General features: G+C 40.7%; 1 protein-coding gene across 3 annotated transcripts in view; it reads left to right on the top strand.

Moving 5' to 3' along the window:
* Positions 1–24591, top strand: part of ABLIM3 (actin binding LIM protein family member 3) — a 192442-nt gene that overhangs the window by 101678 nt on the left and 66173 nt on the right. For all 3 annotated transcript variants that reach the window (XM_032209464.1, XM_032209463.1, XM_032209465.1), the window contains exons 3-6: positions 1982–2165; positions 11646–11758; positions 18653–18779; positions 21011–21104. In XM_032209464.1, coding sequence (XP_032065355.1) covers positions 1982–2165; positions 11646–11758; positions 18653–18779; positions 21011–21104 — 518 coding nt within the window. The remainder of the gene's footprint in view (positions 1–1981; positions 2166–11645; positions 11759–18652; positions 18780–21010; positions 21105–24591) is intronic.

The raw sequence follows: 24591 nt of genomic DNA, 5'->3' as shown, positions 1-24591 counted from the left end.
AGGGGGCAGGGATGGGGGATGAGAAGATACTGCTTGGTAAAGGGTTAGGCAGGGTGGCAGAACGAAGGAAGAAAGTTTAGCCTCACTATTCAAGAAATTGTTTCACTCAGGTGACTTGGAGACCGTCATTGCAAAGAAACTGAAAACTGGTTCAGGCACTTGTATCTACTAGTGATTTGTACATCAGGGAACACTGATGCACTTTTAACACACCAGATGGACCTTTCACATAGGGAGTTCATCAGTGTACTCAGATCACACTGCCCACTGTCAGTCATCCAGAGTGGGCAGTGAGGCTATCAAAGCAGCCTTCTACCAACGTAATTATTCTGGGTTGCTTCCTGCCCAACTTGTTTTCTAAAGATTGTTTTCCACAGTCTCCTACACATAAGCACTCACTAGACACACCCTCACTTTAGGAAAGCATTGCATAATGTGATCACACACACGTGGGTACACACACACACACACACACACTGTGGCCCTTGACAACCGCAGCAAATATGTACATGAAAAAGTCAATAAACCAAAACAGAGAGCAGAAAATGTAATTTGGATAGCAAAGATGGAACTGACAGACCAGGAGGCAGAAACTGGCTGAAGGCATGCTGAAGCAGAAAAGCTTTCAAGCTTGATCAGGGAGATTGTCATCAGGGAGAAGCCAAAGGATTTCCTGAGGCAGGGCCTGCCAAAGCCGCGCCACGGAAAGACCCTCTCACATACCAGCACCAGTCAAGCCTCAGGTGTCAGCGATGGGATAAAAAACAGGTGGCTGCTTCAGATAATCCCGCTTCAGGCTGCTTTATCTAATATTTAGATGCTAGAGAGCCGCAATAGGCTGAATTGAAAGGAGCTGATTCCGTGGACACATTTAAGCCATTTCAATTTGCAAAATGAATGACCAAGTACATTGAGTTGAGATTAGAAATGACCTGGAAGCCAGCGGTCATAGATATAAGAATGAAGTCAGGTTTGACAGACTGGCTGATGGGAATTCCTAAGCATGGCTGGTCCTCCTGTATTTGGTCTTCTTCAGAAGTGATGTTTTGGGTGCTACAACACTGAAGATTTTAAAGAAGAGATTGGACAACTGTTCATCTGAAATGGTACAGGGTCTCCTGCTTGAGCAGGGGGTTAGATTGAAAGACCTCCCTTCTGTTGTTACGTTTTATGGAAGAAACACAACTTTTATATTTAGGAAAAAGCAATGGGGCTGTTGCCAATAAAAACACTGTGCAAAATGTGGAGCCATTCACCATGGCTATGCAGGGTGGGCAGAGTTTAGCTCCTAGATGTCCCAAAGATGCTTTTTTCAGGAGACAACTGAACTTTCTTGTTTTTTCTTTTGAAGACATTTCACTTCTCATCCAAGAAGCTTCTTTGGCTCTAACAGGATAGTGGGAATGGAAGGATTTATATCCCTTACAGACAGCTGGTCATTTGCATCCTTTTAGAGGGTTCTTGAAGCACTTGGAGTTTATCTGTGTCCTGAGGGTCACCTGAGTAGTGCTCCTTGTTCCTGCAGTCTGCAATTTTTCTCTCCTCTGGAAATCCTTTCCTACTCCCACACCAATCAAAGAGTGTCCATCCCAAATTGAACAGCTAAAAGTCCCTCTAAAAAGATGCAGATGTCCAGCTGACTGCAAGGAATATAAATCCTTCCATTCCCCACTATCCTGTCAGAGCTGAAGAAGCTTCTTGGATGAGAAGCGAGACATCTTCAAAAGAAAAAAAAAACCAAGAAAGTTCCATTGCCTCCTGAAAAAGCACCTTTGGGACAACCACGACCTGGATGACTGAGAATCTCTACAGATGTCTCCCCTTTGATTGACAAACAAGGTTTTCGGTATGACCCAGAGATCCCCATCCTTATGATGGCACCTCAAGAAGCATCTGTTTGTTTGTTTTAAGAGAAAAGTGCCTATTTGGAGAGATGAAAGGACTGACTTTTCTATCTCTGCATGTACTTTCCCTTCTGTAGTGTGTGGCTGTGATCTAGCTCAGTCTGGCTTCTTCTTTAAAAATGGGGAATACATCTGCACCCACGACTACCAGCAGCTCTACGGCACCCGCTGTGACAGCTGTCAGGACTTCATCACCGGAGAGGTTATCTCAGCCTTGGGCCGGACTTACCATCCCAAGTGCTTTGTGTGCAGCATGTGCAGGTGAGTCAACTATCTAACAGCAATGTGTGAACCCCTCAGGAGAGACAATGGTCAGCAGAATCCCCTTTGGGGAAAGTTGCAGTACTCGTGTAAAACCACAGGTTGCATTATAGCTTTGTTGCAATTCAGTAGGCTGGTAGCCCTTTACTTACAGCCGCCCTTGAGCCCAAAATTTCCATCGTGAAGTGAGACATTTATTAAGTGAGCTTTGCTCCCTTTTACAACCTTTCTTTCCACAGTTGTTAAGTGAACCACCGCAGTTGATAAGTTAGAAAGCCAGTTGCTAAGTGAATCTGGCTTCCCCCATTTTCTTGTCAGAAGGTCTCACAACAGGGTCACATGACTTGGGACACTGCAACAGTGAGCAATTGACAAGTGTCTGAATTTTGATCACATGATCATGGGGATGCTGCAAAGGTTGTAACTGAGAAAAACAGTCATAATTCATATTTTTTGGTGCCACTGTAACTCTGAACTGTCACTAAACAGTCCTTGACTGTTGTAAGTCAAGGGCCACCTGTACATTGCCTCTGCATTTTATCTGCATTTTATCAGACAAGGGGGAGGGTAGAATTGTCAAAAGTGATTTTTGTAGTTTGGGAAAAACAGAATCTAGATTGGAATATCCTATCAGCTGATGCCAAGGTTTGATCTCAATCCAGCAGTTGCAAGAGAAGCTTGGCATCAACCCTTAGAATTTGCTCCTTAGTTGGCAGATCTTCTCCTGAAATTAGGTGGCTTCCTAAATGCATTTTCTTTCTAGCCTCATGTGCTGCTCTGGAATCCAACATCAGCAGGTGTTTTGTTTCCTTTTCTTTTGTCTTATCTGCCAAATAATTTATCCTGCACATAAAAATCTTCCCTTTTCAGCAACTGGTCAAAAAGCAGATATTACCAGCATGGCAATGAAAGATCTTGAAGAAGAAGAAAAACAAGTGCAAAAATTCAATCCTGAGCTACATATATTCTCTGCTACTGCAAGAATTGCAGATAGTCCTCCACTTACAACCATTTGGATAGTGACCATTTTAAGTTACAACGGCACTAGAAAAAGTTACTTATGACCATTTTCTTGCACTTACAACCATTGCATCCCCCCCCATGGCCATGTGATCAAAATTTGGACACTTAGCAAGTGGCATATATTCATGACAATCGCAATGTCCTGGGGTGATCAGCTTTTTTGATCTTCTGACAAGCAAAGTTCATGGCGAAACTAGGTTCACTTAACAACTGCAATAATTCACTTAACAACTGTGGTTTTAAAAAAAGGTTGCAAATTGGTGCAAAATTCACTGAGCAACTGTCTCGCTTAACAACATAAAATTTGGGCTCTATTGTGGTCATAAGTCAAGAACTATCTGTACTTGCTTCTGGCCACCTGTATCATCTGAAACGTGACATCAGCAGCTTCTGCTTATACTGAGTGAGAGAGAGAAGGAGCCTGTGCGTTATCTCAAAAAATGCTTTCCAAAATATGTGATGCTGTCCCAAGCACCATGGTAAAAGCCGTGGCGGTGCAGCAGTTAGAGCAGCCATGGTGGTGCAGTGATTAGAGCAGCCATGGTGGCGCAGTAGTTAGAATGCAGTATTGCAGACTAATTCTGATGACTGCCAGAAGTTTGATCCTGACCTGCTCAAGGTTGATTCAGCCTTCCATCCTTCCAAGGTCAGTAAAATGAGGACCCAGATTGTTGGGGGCTGACTCTATAAACCACTTAGAGAAGGCCATAAAGCATTATGGAGCAGTATATAAGTCTAAGTGCTATTGCTAGTCTTCATATGACATCTTTCCATGTGTTAGCTTTGAACTGCCATGTTCCTTCACCAGCAATGATATTAGTGAAAACTCCACTGAAAAATGAAGCAAATGAAGCACTGAAATTCTGGGCAGAGGCCTCTATAGAATGCATAGATTGTTCAGAAGTGACACTAATGGCAGGGAAATTCCATTTAGCCTAATTGTTTCCCCCAAATTTGATCCTGTGTCAGCAACAAAGGTTCAAATATGGTGTTTGAATATTGTTTCTAACTGGTTTGATACGTAAATATTGAGATAGAAATGCAACTGATAATTAAAAAGCAAAACAAAGTAAATCACGGTGGCAAAGAAGGGGGAATATGATGAAAAGCTTCCACCATCCTGTCTTTCTGCCCTAGTCTAATTAAATTGCCTTCCTGGAGGGGAAAAAAATGTTGCTTTGCTTTTTTCAATCCCCATTGCAAGTTAAATCTTTAATGTAAAAAAAAGGTATTAGAAAGCATAAAGATATGAAGAACATATAACAGCCCTTATCATCAATGGTATCTCCCATACAGTTCTGTAGGTTCTTATAGCAGTTGTCTGATTGCAGCTGTCTTTACTGGCAGTGGAGGCAGTTGCTAGGGAAGGGAGCACCAAATTGCAAACTGAATTGTTGGAAAAAAATGTGATTTCTGCACAGGCTGCTGGGAAGAAGCCTGCACCTTCCTAACAAAAGCCGTGGTGTACATTTGTCATTTCTCTAAAGGAAGAGAGAATCACCAATAAAATGCATGTTCCCAATTTGCAGACAATAACTTCACACAGAGAGAACAAGATGGATATAATTAGGCAGGAACTGGTTCCATAAGTTATGATTATGTGGCATTAATGAGATGAAGAAAGTGTGAAGCAAGCGTAGGGCTAATTCTGATTGTAGTGGAGATCTAATGATTAATTGGAGTTTCAATTGGATGTCCCTTCAAGGGGAAGGGTGATTAGCACTCTCCCAAGGGAGTGGTGAAAATGTTGTGACCTATGAATGGTTCTAGGTTTCAGAAATCCTCTGGCAAGGTAAGTCTATTATTGTGTCTTTTTTAATGTTTGTCTTGTATTAGAGAAACATTAGAATTAAGAAAATGTGTCAGCGAATGACAGGAAAAGGTAGCCTTAAATTAACCCCAGTAGCTTTACGTGTCTACACCTACAAACTGATGCCATTACCGATGCCGTATTTTCTCAGCAACACTAAGCTGAAGTTTTTTTGTTGTGGAATCTGTACCACCCTTTCTGTAGCAACCAAGGTTGTTTTCCACTTAGCCTAAAAGGCATTATGAATCCAGCATCAATCACTAACCATCAAGGTAGGGTGATACCAGTGTGGGAAGTAAGCATGTTATTATTATTATTGACGTTATCTATACCATTTGTTTTTTTCAAGCATTACCAGGAAATAGCTGGTAAGCTAATCCCCAAGTTGCTCCAGTATTGAATGGCAATAGCAACAAACCGCAATAGAGTGTAAGTACAGGCTAAGAGGAATGCTGAGCAAGGTAGAGGTACATTTACAAGTTGAGTAAGGTGGATATGATGCTCAGATTAGATTTCCCAGAGGATTGAGCAAAGGTGAGCTGTTTGGCAAGTGTGATGTCAATCACTTTCCAAAAGGGCAAGAATTGGTACTTAATGCTCAGGTTGTAGTTTAGGTCTTTCTATTGAAGTTACTTCGTTTAAACTTTATGGGAGGGGGGTTGTTGCTTCCACCAATAGAAACTGATCACCTATTTGATCCCATGTTTTAAAACTGGCATGTAGTAAAGTGTTAGCTTTATTCTTTTGCATGGGAAATTAATACATTGAAATAAATATATTCTTCTCAGCTTTGGTATTCAAGGTGTTTTATAAACAACCTTACATCTAGAGTAAGGAGTCCCCAGTTGCTTCAGCTGATTAATCCCTTCATGAAATTTCATATTGTCCATCATCTCCCAAACATTTATTATATAAAAATAAACAAATACTACTTTAACTAACAGTAGCACAAATAGTAGCAACAACCACCCTTTAAATATTCCCTTCAGTCCCCGGGGAAACCCTGATCTAAAGGAAATACAAAATCCTTCTCTTCATTCTAATGAAATATCCTTTGTAGCTAGCTACTGTAAATACCCTCCACTCTGGTTTAATTTCTTAAATTATCTGTCTCTAAGGAGGGGAATAATTAGTTTGCATTTCTCAACTCAAACTTAAGTTCATATTTTCTGCTACTATAATGAATTTAAAGTAGTGGCTCTTCCTTTAAAACCTAGATTTCAATATTAACTCCATTCATTTGTACTCATAGAGAAGATAGTTATCCTCTTACTAGTGTTTAACCAATTTAAAGTCAAGTATGATAATCAATATTAATTGTTCTGAGTCGACGTGTTTAAGAATAATCATGTATTAGGATTTCTCATGGTTTTTCTTAGGGTTCAGATAGCTTTTGTAGTATTTTCCTTGTTTAATCATATGGGGAGAGAAAGTCAAATACTATTGAAAGTACTATTTCTTAACTATAATAAGGCAAGCATTTGTCTTTACATTCTATAGGAAATAAGTTGATCATTTAACCAAGCACCTTTCCTGGTAGACATGGACACCTGTGCCTATGTGCACATGTCTTATGGGCTCCAGCCCATTTCATCTCGTGTATCTCCTTTTGTATACATGCACACTTGAGTGCATGTAAATAATAGCTGTTGCTAGTTCTTGCAGTATCTGCTTATCTGGGTGAAAAGAAAACTCTTTGTATTTCAAAGTATACTGTATTGTCTGCATTACATTCTTCAACTGTCCGGGAGAGGGTTGCCAGTTCTTTAACCATGATATTTGATGTCAAACAGTCAGTTCTGCAGGTTTGCCCCAACTATCATCATGTCTGCAATAAAGTCAGTCTTCTATCACAACTTCTTTTTCTAAGACAAGATAGGGATGTGAGGAAAGCACTGAAACCATCAAGGTGTTGAAGAAAAACAGAGCAATCTCTGTTTTTAGCAAAATAAGGGAAAAGATGGGAAAGAGACCAGTGAGTATTGAAATTGCAGAACTGCCTGTTCTCAGGTATATCTATCTGTCCCTCTGTTAAACACTGTCATCTTATTGGATTTAGGAAGTGTCCCTTTTCAGTAGCTGTTCCTATTGACTGGAGTAATCTCTGCCCAATATACTACTGGTTTGCTTTTAGAAAAGCAATGAAGTCCTGACCTGAAGTCCTCTTTTGGTTATTTTAATTGTTTCATTTGGCGTGCTGTTTTATATACAGTATTGGGGTTTTTTAAAAAAACAATTTGGGGTTGTTTTCTGCTAAAATTTTATTCCTGCTGTACACTTCTCAGAATCAAGTGGTTGAGTAACATTATAAATACTTGAAACAATCAACCAAACAAATACTTGCATTGCATGAGATTTCAAATAAATTCCCTGGACATCAAGGAAACTGCAGTTTGGGCACACTCCATTAAAAAATGACAGCTGCTTACAGAGGGTCCTTCCCCACTGCTTAGTAGAATAAACCAGGAGAAAAAATCTATGTGGATATGACATTTGCTATCCTACTGCTCTTCTTTATCCTTGATTGGTTCTGTTCTATTTCTCTTCAAGTTAATGAGTGACAAAGCCTAGCAATTTACATTCCTTTGTCATAAGTGTCAGAATAAGGGAAATAATACTGTGCAGCTATGCATGCTTTTGGCCTGTCTTACTACAAGACAAGATGAGGACACCATTATAGGAGTAAGGCGGTGATGATGATGATGATGATGATGATGATGATGATGATGATGATGATGATGGAGAAGGAGAAGGAGAAGGAGGAGAATAATTGAAGATAAGCAGCAAGAAAAAAATCACAAAGTACCAGGACTTGCAAATTGAAATTGAGCGACTGTGGAAAAAGAAATCGTATGTTGTCCTGATTGTAATTGGAGCCCTTTGAGCAATACCTAAAGGGCTACCTCGCTATTTGGAAATTCTAAATTTATTAGACTTGAACATTCTGATTCTACAAAAAACCACTTATCCAGCTTATATCCTCTGATGTTACCTTAACAGTTCCTAGGTGCTTGATTAGGACTTGAGCTGTTGAGCTATCAACCAGCCCCAAAGGCTATGAATCTCACCAAAAATTAACCAATAATAAGAATAAAAAATATATATTGCCAGGACATATTTGTACCTTAGTTAGCTATAAGTGAAAAGCCCAAAGCTGCGATAACCAGATGTCTTTGGATCAAGACCTTCATCAGCTAAAGAAACATGAACATAAGTGTATTAATTGTAGCACTGAGTTTCTCTTAAGTACACTCATCCACAGGATTTCATGCCAACTCATTGTCTTCTAGAATCTACTAATCATTCTAGCCTAATAGGCTCACTTTTAATGGGCCAATTTTCTCATATCTCTAATCGCCTAAGAAAATAGTGCAGCACCTCATTTCCAAATAATGTCAAGTGAAAGGCAATTCGTGGAAATTATCTTTGATGAACATTAGCTCCAGGTGCATTTTAGACAAGAGAAAGCCATGGCTGAATTCATTCAGTTTAAACCTTCGGGATTCTTCTGACTCCCCAGTCTTTTAGCAGCTTTCGTGACTCTCAGTCACAACTATCTTTCTGGATCACGCTTGGGTGTGAGGTGTAAAAGGCCTGAAGATCCAGGATGAGTGATCCCCAAAAGTGGTGTTGAAGGTCAGTTTAAGTAATACCTTTATTGCAGCCACTGCCCTGGTTTAGTTCCCGAGTCTAATTGAAACAGCTGGTTTTGATCCTTAAAAAGCTCTGTGACTTAAGTTTGGGATAACTCAAGAAATGGGGACCAGTGCTATTGGTTTATGGCTAGCATTGGATATGCTTCTGCTTAGTTTACTATGGAGGACAATTAGACTAGTGAGAAAAACAAGATGAGATTTCTTCCATAGTGTTCTTGTGCATCTGGAATCAGTTGTCACCTGGCATTTATCACATAATTTAGCAGGCATTTGTAAGAGTGTTAAATGTGCACCTAATTTCTTCTTCCGATTGATTTTATCTTCCCAGACTTTTAGCTGAAGACATTTCATTCATTTGTTTATATGCTGTCAACTACTAAATCACTGTTTGCATTTTGCAGCCTGCAATGTTTGTTCTGGTGCTTATTTTATTTTTGTTCTAATATTGTGTTGGATTTTTAAGTCCATGCTTGAGAAGGAAAAGTCCATAAAGCATGTGTAAGCAAGAGGGTTTTTCCCCCAATAAATCCCAAAGCCACATGGAGCAATAAAGACAGATTAGCAATATTTTAAACCCAGCAAAGCAACCTTTTACATGTGCACATTCAATATACTCTGTGGCCTGCCACAAAACATCTTCCTCCTCTACATGCTGAGATATTATAGATCGATCCAGCAGCTTAATTAGAAAAAGTTGTATATAGGAAGCAGCATCCTCATGCTGTGCCTACACCATCTAAACTAGGGGTGTCAAACTTGATTTCATTGAGAGCTGCATCAGGATTGTGTTTGTCCTCAGGGGTGGGGGTGGGAGGGCGTGGCCAGGGTGGGCATGAACAGCTCAATGTCACTCATGTCAAGGGCGCCTGTGATGGCCCAAGTGCTCTGCCAGTGAAAATGGTCTCCCGAGCTCCATTTTCGTTGGCAGAGGCACCTCAGGTCAATCCTTCGCTGTTTCCAGGGCAGCCCCACAAACATATCTAAGCATTCTGCAGGCTGGATCCAGCCCATGGGCCCTGAGTTTGACACCTCTGATCTAAACCATCTCCTGGCTCTCCAGGACACAATTGTTTGACTAGCAGTGGAAAGATTATATGCCAAGGAAGAGGGTGACAAGGTGGGTATCTTCCTAGATATCCTTCCTCCATCAGCAAATTTGCAGAAGCAATGGCCTGCATTACACAGGGGTTGATAGTGGTGCATAGGTGACTTCTAATCCTTTAAAGATAACTTGAACTAAATGGTGACAACCAAATCAACCATGGCTGGCTTTGAAAAACTATGCAGTGTTAAACCCAATTAGTGTTAGGGTGACAGATAATTAGGAAATTTCTGTAGGTTAGACTTGGAAATCAAAAGGCCAGCTAGCAACAAGAAGCTTTTTCCACACTGTTGCCAAGAAAACTATATGGATATGTCCATGAGATCAATAGCAGTTGAAACTTTATCTCAGTGTTTTAAAAGTAAATATTTCTTGTCTGTTTGTTTGTCTGTAATTGTTGTTATTTGTACCCCTTCCCTCATGGTTGTTCGCCGCCCTGAGTCTCTCGGGAATAGGGCGGCATACAAGTTGAATAAACCTAACCTAACCTAACCTAAACCTAAAATGCTTTTAGAAAAATAGCGATGGAGATGGACTTGAAAAGAGCTTTGAAGGCATCATGGTGTATTTGGTTCTTGGGCATAACTGCACTGGGCCTCATTCTTCCAGGTTTGCTTATTCTTTGGGGTTTGCTCCACCTCCTTTATTCTTCAATTGTGTACCAGCAGAGAGATGCTGTAAATAACTGGACTGAATTCCTGAATTACTGATTTGGGAAATGTGGGTACATTATTCTCCTTCCCAAGAGATAGCTAAGGTTTCTCCCGAGGTTTGCAGAAAATTTTGAATCAGACTGTTTCAAATTCAGAACAAATTCATTTCAGTGCCCTATTTTGAGCATGAAACAGAAGACACTCAAGCTCAAAACAATGCTTTGTCTATCCCTGTCTAAAGCAAAAAAACAAAACTCCCCCCTTTTATAAAACAAAACAAAATACGAAATCCCAAATCATTAAATTCCATTATATCCATTCTCTGGACTGATATAGGCAACTCATTTCTTTTGTTCTTGAGCATATTGTTTGTCTCTTTAACTAGGTTGCTTTGTTTTTGATCTTTTTGAAACTTCCCAACTGGTTCATCTTATGGTAAAAGGAAAAGCCTCTCACTTCATGGTGATTTTCAGACTCTTTCCAAGAGGTGGTTCTAGAGATAAACAAATTCAAAGATAGCTCCTGGGCCAGTGAGAATGACTTTAAACATTTTTTTTGTTCAGGAACAGGATGGGCAAGTTCTCTGAGATCCTCATTTGGCAACATCATGTCAAAACTGTCATCTTTCATCTGCCATGTCTTTGCTTATACAGTATTTAAAGTAGTCAACAAGTAATTAATTCTGTGGTATGCATCAAACTGCTTTTCTCAACTCAACCAGAATTAACCGAGAGTGAGAATTGTCCAAATATGAGTCATCAAAGCCCACAAAAATAACAAAAGACAATTGAGTTGTCAACAAATTTTCGCAACCAAGCAAGAACGCTTCCCATACTTAATTTAGTTCCATAAACAATAAATTCCAAATTTCATTAATAGACTCTTTAGAAAATAGAACATACATGAACCGCAATAGCTGAGTCAATGTAGTAATACCATGTTTTTTTGAAAATAAGACAGGGTCTTATTTTCTTTTGACCCCTGAAATAAGCATTTGGCCTTATTTTCAGGGAGGTCTTATTATTTTTGACGTGCAGGAGGTGGCGAGCATGGTCACCTCATGGCTGCTGCTGTGTTGCAATATTTTGGGGGAGGGCTTATTTTAGTGCATGCACTCAAAAGCCAATTGGGCTTATTATCCGGGAGGTCTTATTTTCAGGGTAAGTGGTGAAATAGCATTCATACTGGTATTAATGTATGTATTTCTGATGTCCTGCTTATTTTTCCTTGTTTTAGGAAGCCCTTTCCTATTGGAGATAAAGTGACATTTAGTGGCAAGGATTGTGTTTGCCAAACTTGTTCCCATTCACTGATTAGTAATAAACCTATCAAGATTCATGGACCAAGCCGTAAGTCATGTTGATTTCTCTTCTTTATGCAGCATCCAAAGAAGATTAAGGGGTAGAAAATATTGTAAAGACCATAAAAACCAGAGGTCATCTAGCAATTTAGAACTGTTTATTGATTCTTTATGCAATCTAGTAGGATTTTTGCCCTGAACTGATTTTACATTTTATAATTTTATAATGCCTTGGTAAGGCCACACTTGGAATACTGCAAACCATTTTGATTGCCACGATATAAAAAAGATGTGGAGACTCTAGAAAGAGTGCAGAGAAGAGGAACGAAGATGATAAGGGGACTGGAGGCTAAAACATATGAGAATGGTTGCAAGAACTGGGTATGTCTAGTTTAATGAAAAGAAGGACTAGAGGAGACATGATAGCAGTGTTCCAAGATCTCAAAGAAGAGAAATCTCAAGCTATTATCCAAAGCACCTGAGGGTAAGACAAGAAGCAATGGGTGGAAATTAATCAAGGAGAAAAGCAACTTAGAACTAAGGAGAAATTTCCTGACAATTAGTCAGTGGAACTTGCCTCCAGAAGTTGTGAATGCTCGAACACTGGAAGTTTTTAAGAAGAGATTGGATAACCATTTGTCTGAAGTGGTATAGGGTTTCCTGCCTAAGCAGGGAGTTGGACTAGAAGACCTCCAAGGTCCCTTCCAACTCTGTTATTCCATTCTATTGTAAGTTGGCTTAATTTGCATCCATATACTGTTAAATGTTAAAAGGCACCCAGCATAAATCATAACAATACTAAATATTAAGACTTTTTGAAAGAACACATCTCAAAGGATACTTTTCTTGATTCAAGATATTTGGGATTCTTGGCAGAGAAAGGAAAGGTGAATATCTTATAAATAATGATGATGGTAATGGTCTTCAACATCACTATCATCACCAACTTGATTTATTTAAAATATTTCTCTATCACTTTGAATTACAGAAAATCTGAAAATAATTTACACTATCCATAGTCAATAAATTCTGGATTAAAACAAAGTAGATGATGATGATCATGATGATTTTAAAGAAATAAAAATAATACACAAATGTGATCATGTATATCTGTGGTGGCCAAAAGCCGCATTTAACTTTTTATTTTGACGGGGGAAGGAGGTACAATTTACTCATGTTTTACATTAAAAGTGGTAAAAGTGCATTAATTGCACTTTTTATTCTTTTGGTTATGCTGAATTTCCAATCTGACTTCTGATTTCATGACATGGAAGACTCAAAGGACTAGAACAGAGTCTTCTTGCAATCTTCATTCCTTGGTGAAGTCTTTTGCCTTGAAGGAGTGCCTGCAGTTGGCATTGTCCTACTGGGGCAGCCGCTATTTGTTTCTCTCTTGCTTTCAGGCAGAAAACACAATCAGATCAGCTAATTCTACTGCATTTGAAGGTTACATTAACAGAATCTTGCAAGTCTGAAACTCCAATTCTTCTCCCATCTCCTTTACCCTGAGAAATTGAGCGGGTGTGTGTGTCTCTTTCGACCCTCTATCTTGCTATGGTCTATGCTGTCTCTTATCTGACCAGTCCTAGGCAGTATGACTGGCCTCAGTCTCCCAAGGTTATTCCAACATACCATTATATTTGTTGATCTCTCTTGAACTGAAGCACCGATATATTTATGAAATGCCCACAACCCAGAAGCCTTTCATGCAAAGCCACTTCCTTGCATTTTTTTCCATGTGTTTGTCCATGAAAGCTGTGAGGGTAAGAAAAAGAAGTCATTTGCTTTCTCCATGTTTCACTATTGTTTTTTCAATCATGCCCTGATCAATGGAGTATGGGAGAGAGCTTCCCTGCTTGTGGCTTGGTAGATCATGCTGAAATCTGTGGCTAGAAAAGGGCCCAGAAGCAAAAGCTACCTTCAGGTTATATGATGGGCTTCTATGCCCAACCATGCTAAAAAGCTGTTGCTTACTGAACATACAAATAGGGGACTCTTGTAAAAGCCTTGTAATGAGCAATCTCTATCAGGCTGCCTACCAGCTGGATGCAATTGCACAGCAAGCTGTGTGATCTCACAGTGGAGGCAATAGATGTTACTGTCTCCTTAGATTACTAAGAGAAGAATGACACAGTATTCCTTGCTACAATCACAAAACAGTGCTTCCTTGTGACAGCTGGCACTTGGCAGAGCTGTTCGAAGCTGCCAAACAAGAACACAGTGGCCACAATTCAACAGGAGAATTAAGGGTGTGTTAGCCTGTTGATTTAAGCTGCTGATACATGCAGAACTCCCAGCTGGACTACAGCCTGTTTTGGTTCAAGGTGGTAAAAGTCACATTTCTGCCTTTGTTTCTACAGAAACATGAGAGTTGTAGTGTAGCTACATTTGGAAAAGGTAATTCCTTCTCTGCTCCTGTTTTCAATATTTAAAAGGCTGTCTTAGTGCAGGAAAATCACAAAGTCAACAAGAATTCCACAGTGTTGGCTCACCCTTTTTCCAGGAAAAAGCATGGAGGCGCTGTGTTTCTTTTCCCAGATCAGCTGAGTTGAGCTAGAGAAAAAGCTGTCCAAGTCCAAGGCTTGCTTTGCTTTTAAAGTTTGTGTGAAGATGCAAACACAGATGTTCTGTAGGGGCCAAAAAGAGTGGGGAGCGGGTCTTGCAATTTCACTGGACTCCAACTGAAACAGAAAATGGACATGTGTACTCAAAACGCTGAGGCCCCTTCTCCTTATTACTTTCTGTGTTTGTAGTATCTCCAGAAAATTGCCACACTGTTGTTATTGTGCTTTAGTATTTTGATAAGGATGCCTTATTAATTCACTTCAGAATAGAGCTGGAAGGGACCTTGGAGGGCTTCTAGTCCAACCCCCTGCTCAAGCAGGAGACCCTATACCATTTCAGACAAATGGTTGTCTGATCTCTTCTTTAAAATTTCCAGTGTTGGAGAATTCACAACTTCTGGAGGAGTCATTCCACTGATTAATTGTTCTAATTGCCAGGAAATTTCTCCTTATTCTAGATTGGTTCTCTCCTTAATTAGTTTCCATCCATTGCTTCTTGTCCTGGCCTCTGGTGCTTTGGAAAATAAATTGACCCCCTTTTCTTTATGCCAGCCCCTCAAATAGTGGAATACTGCTATCATTTTTACTTATTTGTTTCATCAATGTATTAGATAACATATACAGTATAAGTCTAAATATGATTTTGGATACATGAAATGCATGTGAATAAAATGAAACATTAGGACAGGGACGGTAGGCATATTGGTGCGCTTATGCATGCCTCTTACAGACCTCTTAGGAATGGGGTAAGGTCAACAGTATACAGTCTAAGGTTAAATTTTGGGGGGCTTGGGGAAGAATGCCACCCTAGTTCTTCTTTTCTCTAGTCTTCTTTTGTCTAATAACCTTCTTTTATTCCTCATGAAATCAACCAATGCCACAGATGTTAATAGAATATTAAATGCCATTCTTATATACCCTTTGGTTCAATGTTTGTCCCTGTAATGAACTTTTTAGAACAATGAAAGTGACAGTTCTCCTTTTAGTTTTAAATACTTCGGGGTATCTGCTCATGGATAAGAATGATGTGGCTTCTTGAGTTGGTTTCTGATCATGGTGTTAGAAATACAATGTGTTGGATCTACAAATGCCATTTACAGGATGCTCCTTTAAAACCAATGGGGATTATGTGCAAAGTCTGAGAGTTTGTGCAGGTGTCCCATGTTAACTAGCATCACTGGAATTCATTTTACATCAAAATGCTTTTATCTGGCTCTGCTCGGGTGTGATATTACATAGCAAAATCAGGATGCTAGAGAATAGTATGCATAGGACAAATAAAATCTCATTAAGATGCTAAGATACTTTGAAGCTAGCTAATAATTATTCTATAATATAGGATAGACATATGGATAGATATGCACATCCTACATTATCCCAAAGTAGATGAACTGCGGTGATGCAGTGGTTAGAATGCAGTACTGCTGGCTGCCTGCAATTTGGCAGTTTGAATCTCATCAGAGTCAAAGTTGACTCGTCCTTCCATCCTTCCAAGGTCGGTAAAATGAGGACCCAGATTGTTGGGGGCAGTATGCTGACTCTGTAAACCTCTTAGAGAGGTCTGTAAAACACTGTGAAGCGATATATAAGGCTAAGTGTATTGCTATTGCTTTGTTCTTTTTCCCTGCTTCTATACTTCCATTTTGTCCAATTTGTCTATTTTTTTTTTCAAAAGTCTTCTTTGTACCCAATTTTCTTAGTATCTGCCATTGATGCACTTTTTAGAATATCTGATACTCGAAACATTCTCCTGGTTTAATACATTTTTTGCACCTCCCTCCCTATATGTATCATTCCCACTAGTTTTGAGTTGCAAAATATGTTATAAAAATTATACTGAGAAAGTATAATGTTCCAGATAACTTAGAGGTTCCATAAGGATGAATTAGATAAGCTTTCATCAAATTGTGACTGTGTAAGGCAACCCTGTAAACCTACACAAGAGAGAAGAAGAATACCCAGTTCTCAAAGAGAAAAGACTTTGTTACTGCATCCAACCATAGCCCAGCTGTTTTTGCAACTAAAAATTCAGAAGCCACAGTGAATAGAGCTACATAGGACAAATCTGCTGAATCAGCACACAAAGAAAGGCTCCTCTCTTCCACCCCCTACTCAGTTTCCGGGAACCTGTTAAGAAGCCCCTGAGGGGAAAAAACCACAATATCTTTTTTGCCTCCCCCCCCCCCCGCCCCATGCACACTTATCCTCCTCATTCTCTTTAATATTATTAGGCCACATGAAGCCTGCATCTTCCTCTCTGAAATTCACTCTTCACCTTAGACGTACAGCTCAGGTTACACAAAGCCTCCATGGATAATTCATAACTACGGCAAGCAACAATATAATGTGCAAAGAACAGCATCTCCCCAATATATTTTTTTCTGCATCCGTTCCTGCTATCTCCATGGGTGCTGTTCAGTGACAACTAGCTGTGACTTCAGTAGGCAAGGCAGGAAGAGAAGCTTGTTAGCATGCAAGATTCTGGGATCAGAGTATTGCTAGATATACGTGCATGCAAAAGTTCCCTGGAGCTAGCCTAGCAGTGGAATCCACTCCCAGGACAAGTGACAAACCAGAGATTGTGTTGACAGGTGAACGATGAGAGAGAAGAGTTATCAGAGGAGATTATCAGTCTATTGTGCATTTATAAACAACCCCTCTTAGAGGTGTATAAAGTGAAGGTGCAGCAATGGTCAGAATGACTTCATAAGATACCTTTGGCAACAGCGTATTCCATACCATGATTTTCCACAACTAGTGACTACTCCAATGAGCACCCTATGTGATTCCAAAGTGATTCCTTGACAATATAAGAGATATTTGATGCTGAGGAGACTAAAAGAGCCAATCATAGCTGGGAGAGACACTCCTTTCAGGCCCTTGGGCTTCCTGCTAATGAACTAAACAGCAAAGGAAACATAAAAGGAAGGAAGAAGGATAAATACCTAGGCACACACCAAATCTAACTGTGGTAAAGGTTAGGAAGCAGCTTTTACTACACTGGCTAAAACCCAAAAATCTTCTTGTTCAGATTTTGTAAAACAGAGGCAGCCTTCCATAAACATTTAACCCATGTATTCCTCCCTATCCCAAAGCCACCATTCTTGATCTAACCATTACACCAGGTGATCTGTAGTATCCTTTGGGTACTAATACTCTGGTATTAGGTCAACATTCAGTATAGCTGTTCTTTGCCTTCCTTGGCAAACATGCCAGCTTCTCCTTGAATTTTGGTTAGATGTTTTGGGGGATTTAATTTTAAGTATTCTTTTTTGCTAAAGCAAACTGTACACCAGCATTATACTATCTAAATTGGTTCAAGCAGCAGGATCAAGATTAAAGTGACAATCTGTGATTTTCCAGGAGAGGAAATTGCCAATGTGTCAGGTTTTTTTATGTTAACATAATTTATACTTGCTAGCAGTCAAACGAGGAAAAACAATTCCACAAAAATGAATGAAAACAGAAAGTCACTCATTTATGTATAAACTATATGGAATATTTAAATCCTACAATTAGAATTATTCAGGATAATTAAATCTTTTAGTGTGAAAGAGCGTTCTATATTGAAACCATTTTATGTATTTATGATTTATTTTATTCAGTTGGTATAGCCACTCATCTTGCCAAGAAAATTGTTCATTAATTTCTGTTAATTCCCTTCAGGTTAGGTCTGAACCAGAATTTACATGTATGAATGGTTTCCAAGACTCCCAAAGTTATGACTCATAATGTGACGCAGTATTGAAGATTTTAAATATTCCACTAGGTTTACACACTCTGATAGCAATACTGCTGATGCTGCTGTTAAACACAGATGCTGCTCTATAAACAAAGTGGTGTTTGGAGTTATAGTGATTTATCAACAAATCCAAGAACATAGGGAGAAACAAGGTACCCATGAGGAGCATTCACATGACTCTCGTATATCTGGCTTCTCCAACCTGAATGGTCTCAATTTATGTTGGAATCAGCCTATCAACCTTTTTCTTAATCAGTATGGCCAGTCATGATTGGGGAAGGGCAATCCATCCTATTGACAGCACAATCTTGGATAGCTGTCTCTCCAAAGAGAAAATCATGCAACTTAGAGGAAATTATGCAACTGAGGTTCTCCACACTGACTTTTATGCAAAATAAAGGATCTTTCCTACTAGTCATTTTGTTTGTTCCTTCCTAGAGATGGTCCTGTGTATGACAAATCATTTCGAACACTGGAGCCCTTTGCTTCATGTCTGTCATTCACATTATTGTTATTTATGGTTCCAGAAGGCATGCTATTTGTAGACACTGTTGTCCTCTATACAGATTTTAAATCTATTTGGGATGTTCCTACTTCTGCTGTGTGGTCAGATCTCTGTGTTTCTTTTGTTCCCTAGAATGTGCAGGTTGCAAAGAGGAAATCAAGCAAGGCCAGTCCCTCCTGGCTTTAGAAAAACAGTGGCATGTCAGCTGCTTCAAGTGCCAAACCTGTGGAATCATCCTGACCGGAGAATACATTAGCAAGTGCGTGTTTCCACCTCCTCCCTATGCACATTTCAGCTGTATAAGCTAGTTGGGTGGGGATTCCTTCAAAGCTAAGTGTTGGATGGTATTCCCAAAGAATTATGAGACTTTTGTATATTAGACGCAACCAGTGAGAAAGAAATAATGCATCGCCTTCACTTCTAGAGGAAGCAAGAGCCACCTGTGCTTCCTTTTGGCTCACTTGTATAGATTTATTGAAGGCAATATAGGTAACCTTCTGAGAACCCCTTACTCCATAAGGAAGAGGCTTTTTAATGTGATTTTCTGGTTTTTGTAAAATCAGTACTTTTTCCAGTTGCTCAGTAAGAATTCCAAAAATGTCTTCAATTTCAACTCTCCGGGCTGAAATTCTGAAACTCTTCAAGTTAGAAATGAAGGCTCTAGAATGGTTGCAAGGAGCTGGGTTTCTCAAATCATAAACTATGGTAGTCTATTTAGCTATTTATTTGATTATTTGCTAATCTAATCAAAGGTTATATAGTCTAACCCCCACTAATTCAGAGATTAGTCCCGATTCATTTATTATCCCATCCCATCATTATATTTTCTACAACCTCAACAGCACTAGCACATTAATTAATTCTTTGTAAATATTATTTAAAATTTTTGAATGTAATCCTCATTTACAATAGCTTTGCTTAGATCATCCAGCTTTCTGACAATGATCTTGCTATATGTACACATTTCAATGGGTAATCAAGTAATAATGGTGCCAGAAAACAATTCTCTCTGAAGAGAGAATGTAGATCAAGTTTTATGCAGGTGTCATTCAACAGAGCACATAAATGCTGCAGTATAAAATGCTCATATCTGCACTATGGAGATGAAGAGAGAATTAAATAAATGATGTTGCACAATCCCAATGCCAAATAATATCTGAAGCTGTTTTAACAAAGACGTGTTTTGTCTAGACTAAATAAAACAGCAGATTTCCTTTTATTGGGAGTAACATTATCTATAATTCATTAAAAGATAATTGTTTGTAAAACTGCCATTAGCAATGAAAGTCATTGGACAACTTCTGTTAAAACCCAATTTAAGAGCCACATTTATGGTGCAATTAATGGTTTTATTATTCTGTCTCAATGATTAATCGGTGAGTACCTTTAGCCCTGGAGCAACCTGTGAGCATATTCCACCAAAGGACCCCTTAAAGATGAATGGGTTCTGCTCAATAAGGAAAGAAAAGCAGAGAGGGTGACTTTATGCGCCAGATAACGGGCAGAAAACTGATCCACGGTGGTTCTGACATTCTGCTTTTCTAGCTTTGCTTTCCTGAATTAAATATGAACAATTGTGCAGAAAACAGGATACAGGTAGTCCTCGACTTACAACAGTTCATTTAGTAACCATTTGTTAAAATAGCACTGAAAAAAAAGTAACTTATGATTGTTTTTCACACTTATGGCTGTTGCAGCATCCCAAAGTCATTGATCAAAATTCAGATGCTTGGTAATTGGCTCACATTTAACAACCGTCATGTGATCACCTTTTGTGATGTGACAAGCTAAGCCAATGGGGAAGCCACATTCACTTAACAACCATGTTACTAATGTAACAACTGTTAAGTGATTCATTTAACATCTGTGACAAAAAAAGAGTCGTAAAATGGGGCAAACTTCACTTAACAACTGTCTCACTTCACAACAGAAATTTGGGGCTCGATTGTGGTTGTAAGTCGAGGACTACCTGTATGTGAAACAGCCTATATCAATTGTACCTTGGTCATGCACCGTATCGTCTTTTCCTTTTGGCTCCTCTGAGCCTTCGTGCTGACTCCAGCTTGCATCCGAGTCTCTCTGTCTCCCGGAATAAACAGAACCATCCTTCCGCCCTCTGACTTTTGTGCTGGTGGGTGTGCTGCCTTTTCATGACATACATTTGCCCTTCCTGTGTTATTTCTGAATCAATCTCATCCAACTGAGCGAGCGGTTAGAAAGAATTTGTCAAAGGACTCCCTCAGATTCAGACTCTGGGATTTAAGGGCCTGCTGCTGCTGTCAAATTGACCCAAAACAAAACCAGCAGATTAGAAGCAAAAAACAGATTAGAAGATAATTGACTAGTCTGGGAAAGTATGAATGGTGGTCTAGCATCCAACCATGATGAACTCTATAACATTTGTACTTTAGGGTGGGAGGAATGGTGGAGCTTCAATGTTTCTTCCTTCCCTCCCTTTTCGAAATCTCACAGCCTGCTCTTTTCTCACAGGGATGGTGTTCCATACTGTGAATCGGACTACCATGCTCAATTTGGTATTAAGTGTGAGACCTGCAACCGGTATATTAGCGGCAGAGTCTTAGAGGTGAGTCCAATGCAAAGAGGGTCTTTATTCTGGCAGGAATTACGCAAACAGGGAACAGCCAAGCAGTTGTCCATAGTCAGAAGAGATCATGCTCTTTTTCTCTAACTGAACCAATCTGAAATAATGTCGGTAGCATGCACGGCACGCTTCTTTACCAAGGATGTTTGGATAATTCTGGGATGAGCTCACAAGCTGCTATTTGCCCCAAAGTGTTAGGATTTTCCCTCTGCCTGATATTTTTATTAGAGGTTGGATAAAGGACTAGCTCCTGATAAATAGAAGAATCTGCACCACAAGAGGAAAATAAGCCGCGGGACAAATACAGTATATAGGGTTAGGTTAGTATATGGGGAAACCTAAAGGATGCTAAATATTGCTGAATTTATTGTTGATGCGCCAAAATTGAGTATGGCTGTGTCAGCACTATAGAACAAGAGAACATTCATGCTTATTGGAATCTGATTGCTATCAAACCTTATGTACCTGCATTTGGGTTTTTTCCCCTTTAATTTCATTTCAAGCAGGGGTGGGTTGCTGCTGGTGTTACTGCTAGCTCACTTTGCTCGCTTGCGCGCCCAACGCATGTTGCTTGTGCATGCACAATTGCCTGTAAATTGTTCTGCGCAGAACATTATAAAATGCCTAAAAAACATGCTGGCAACAGCATGGGTGACCAGGGAAATGGTTCGGGGGCTGGGACGGCCTGCCATCCCTACCAGTTCAATGACCCAGTCCCAATTTACACTACCAGTTCACCCGAACCAGTGCAAACTAGTAGCAACCCACCTCTGATTTCAAGCCCCCACGTGTCACAGAAAAAATCCTTTAAAATCCTATGAGGGCAGATTATTTGCTAAATAATGAAGAATGTTGATACTAGTTCCATTCCATTTCAAAACATCTGCCAGTAAATCTGTCACCTCATTTTGCAGAAGGAACTTCCATATTTAATTATGCATAATTGTGAATATTTCTTTCTCTCTGTTCTGAATTTCCCAGTATTAAAATTATTTCATTGACCTTTGCTGCAAGTATGAGGTGGGAAGAAAAAAATCATTTTTCTTCACTCCATGTACCTATCTTATAAACCTCAGTCATTACAGCAGTCCTCTAGTTATGATGGCGATTGTGACCGAGATTGCCACTGCTAAGCGATTCAATCATATAAAGTGCAGTGTCACGCAATCACCTCACATAGTGACAGCAATCACAGGAGTTGAAATCCCATCGTGATCTCGGACCATGCAGATTGTTAAGCAAAAATGGGTAGGAGTTCAAGGCAAGGAATGCAGGAGGTTGGGGACGCCACAGATGGACTTTAGGGAATGCAGGTGGGAACTGGGAAAAATGGGCAGGCAGATGATGTCAGTGGTAAATACAGGACAAGAAGGATGGGCTGGCAAGCATATGGGCAGGTGCTGGGGAAGCCTGGTATGCGTTGTGTCTGGGCAGCAGGGCTGCTGCTGCATGTGGGCACCTGATATGGAATGTAAGAGAGTGCTGTGGGAAGTGTTCAGGTGGTCTTTGTCGGCTACCTCCAGAACCAAAAGCCTAACCAACAAAGACCACCTGAAAACTGAATTACACACTCTCACAAATGTATTAATCTCCAATGGATTCCAAAGAAAAACAATTACCAACCTAATCTAAAGGGAGACTCCCCCCAAAAACCAAGACACAGAACAGGGCAATGGCATCACCCTCCTCCCTTAATTCAAAGGCACCACAGATAAAATCAGCAAAATTCTCCACAAAGACAATATCAAGACAGCCTTCAACACTGACCAAAAAATCGCCAACATCTTAAGAAACCCCAAAGACAAAATCCAGCTAGAAAACCAAGGAGTCTACGAAATACCATGCCAAATCTGCCCTGCAACATACATAGGACAAACGAACAGGAGAATAAATGCACGTATCACAGAACACAAGAATGCAGTAAGAAAAAAAGAAAAAACTTCCTCCCTTTTCCAGCACCTTAAAGTTACAGGACATGAAATTAATTTTGAAAGAACTAGGTTAATTTCCAAAATAGAACACTTCAACAAGAGAATAATTATGGAAGCTATAGAAATAGAGAAACACCCCCACAACATGAATAAACGTGACAATACTTCCCACCTACCAGACATCTGGAAACCAGCCCTAGTCAACAAACAAGCTCCACCCACCACCCAGGCCATTACAACACAAAACAACAATAGACACACAGCCAGCACCAATCAGCACCAATCTACCAATCATGATACAACCATATAACCAGTGATGTGCGGTGAGGGTTATGCCTGGTGAGGCTCAGCTGGGCATCCCTTTGCGAAGCAGGGCAGCGTTCAGCCTCGGCGGTGGGGGGGGGGGAATTTGCATCGCGGGAGCCGCCAAGTGCCCGGGCCTGCGGCCGCTGCTTATCCAAGCTCTGCTGCTGGAAGTCTCGGATCGCCTCTGGGGGAAAGCTGAGTGAGAAGCGGAGCGAAGCTTCTCCGTGGCCTCTTGGCGCTGGGAGGCTTTGCTCCGCTTCTGCTTTGCTCCGCTTCTCACTCAGCTTTCCCCCAGAGGCGATCCGAGACTTCCAGCGGCGGAGCTTGGAGAAGCAGCGGCCGCAGGCCGGGTCAGTGGGTGGGAGGCGGGGCACTTTGCATCGTGGGAGCCGCCAAGCGCCCGGGTCTGCAGCAAAGGCGCTTGGTGGCTCCCACGATACAAAGTTCCCCGCCGCCCACCCGCTGACCCAGCCTGCGGCCGCTGCTTCTGCAAGCTCCGCCGCTGGAAGTCTCGGATCGCCTCTGGGGGAAAGCTGAGTGAGAAGTGGAGGAAAGCTTCTCCGTGGCCTCCTGGCGCCGGGAGGCCGCGGAGAAGCTTCGCTCCGCTTCTCACCCAGCCTTCCCCCAGAGGCGATCCGGGACTTCAGCGGCGGAGCCTGGAGAAGCAGGCCGGGGCAGCGGGCGGGAGCATCGGGGATGGTGGGGCACTTACTTTGCATCGCGGGAGCCGCCAAGCACCCAGGTCTGCAGCAAAGAGGCAGCCTCCTCCTTCTCGCCCACTCCTCTCTCCTCTGAAGCACGCCCCGCCCAACGTAAGCGTGCTCAAGAAGACACGATTGGCTGCTTCCAAATCAGGAGGCGGGAGAATTAGTGCCTCTTTTCCATCTGAACTTCTTTGCCTTTTAACTCTTTCTTAACTTTTAGAAGGCGAAAAATTCCTTATGGAAAAGAGGCCCCGAGTTCTCTCGCCTCCTGCTTTGGTTAACACTAAGCAGACACCAAGCCACTGTGACCTGGAATCTGGTAGCAACTATCTTGGCTTTAATTATTTAAAAATATATATTTAAATTTCTTTTCTTTTCCTGAGGAGAGTGGTGAGGCTCCGCCTCCCTTGCCTCTAGTGACTGCACGTCCCTGCATATAACCAATCATTCCACTTACTGAAACAAAGCCAGCACTCCACACACCCCCACCAAGATTTATAGAAAGACAGCAGCTCCGATCACACCCCA

The sequence above is a fragment of the Thamnophis elegans genome, chromosome 2 (genome assembly GCF_009769535.1).
Source record: "Thamnophis elegans isolate rThaEle1 chromosome 2, rThaEle1.pri, whole genome shotgun sequence".
Lineage (NCBI taxonomy): Eukaryota > Metazoa > Chordata > Lepidosauria > Squamata > Colubridae > Thamnophis > Thamnophis elegans.
The sequence above is the reverse complement of the archived record's forward strand: the minus strand, read 5'-3'. Positions and strand labels throughout refer to the sequence as shown.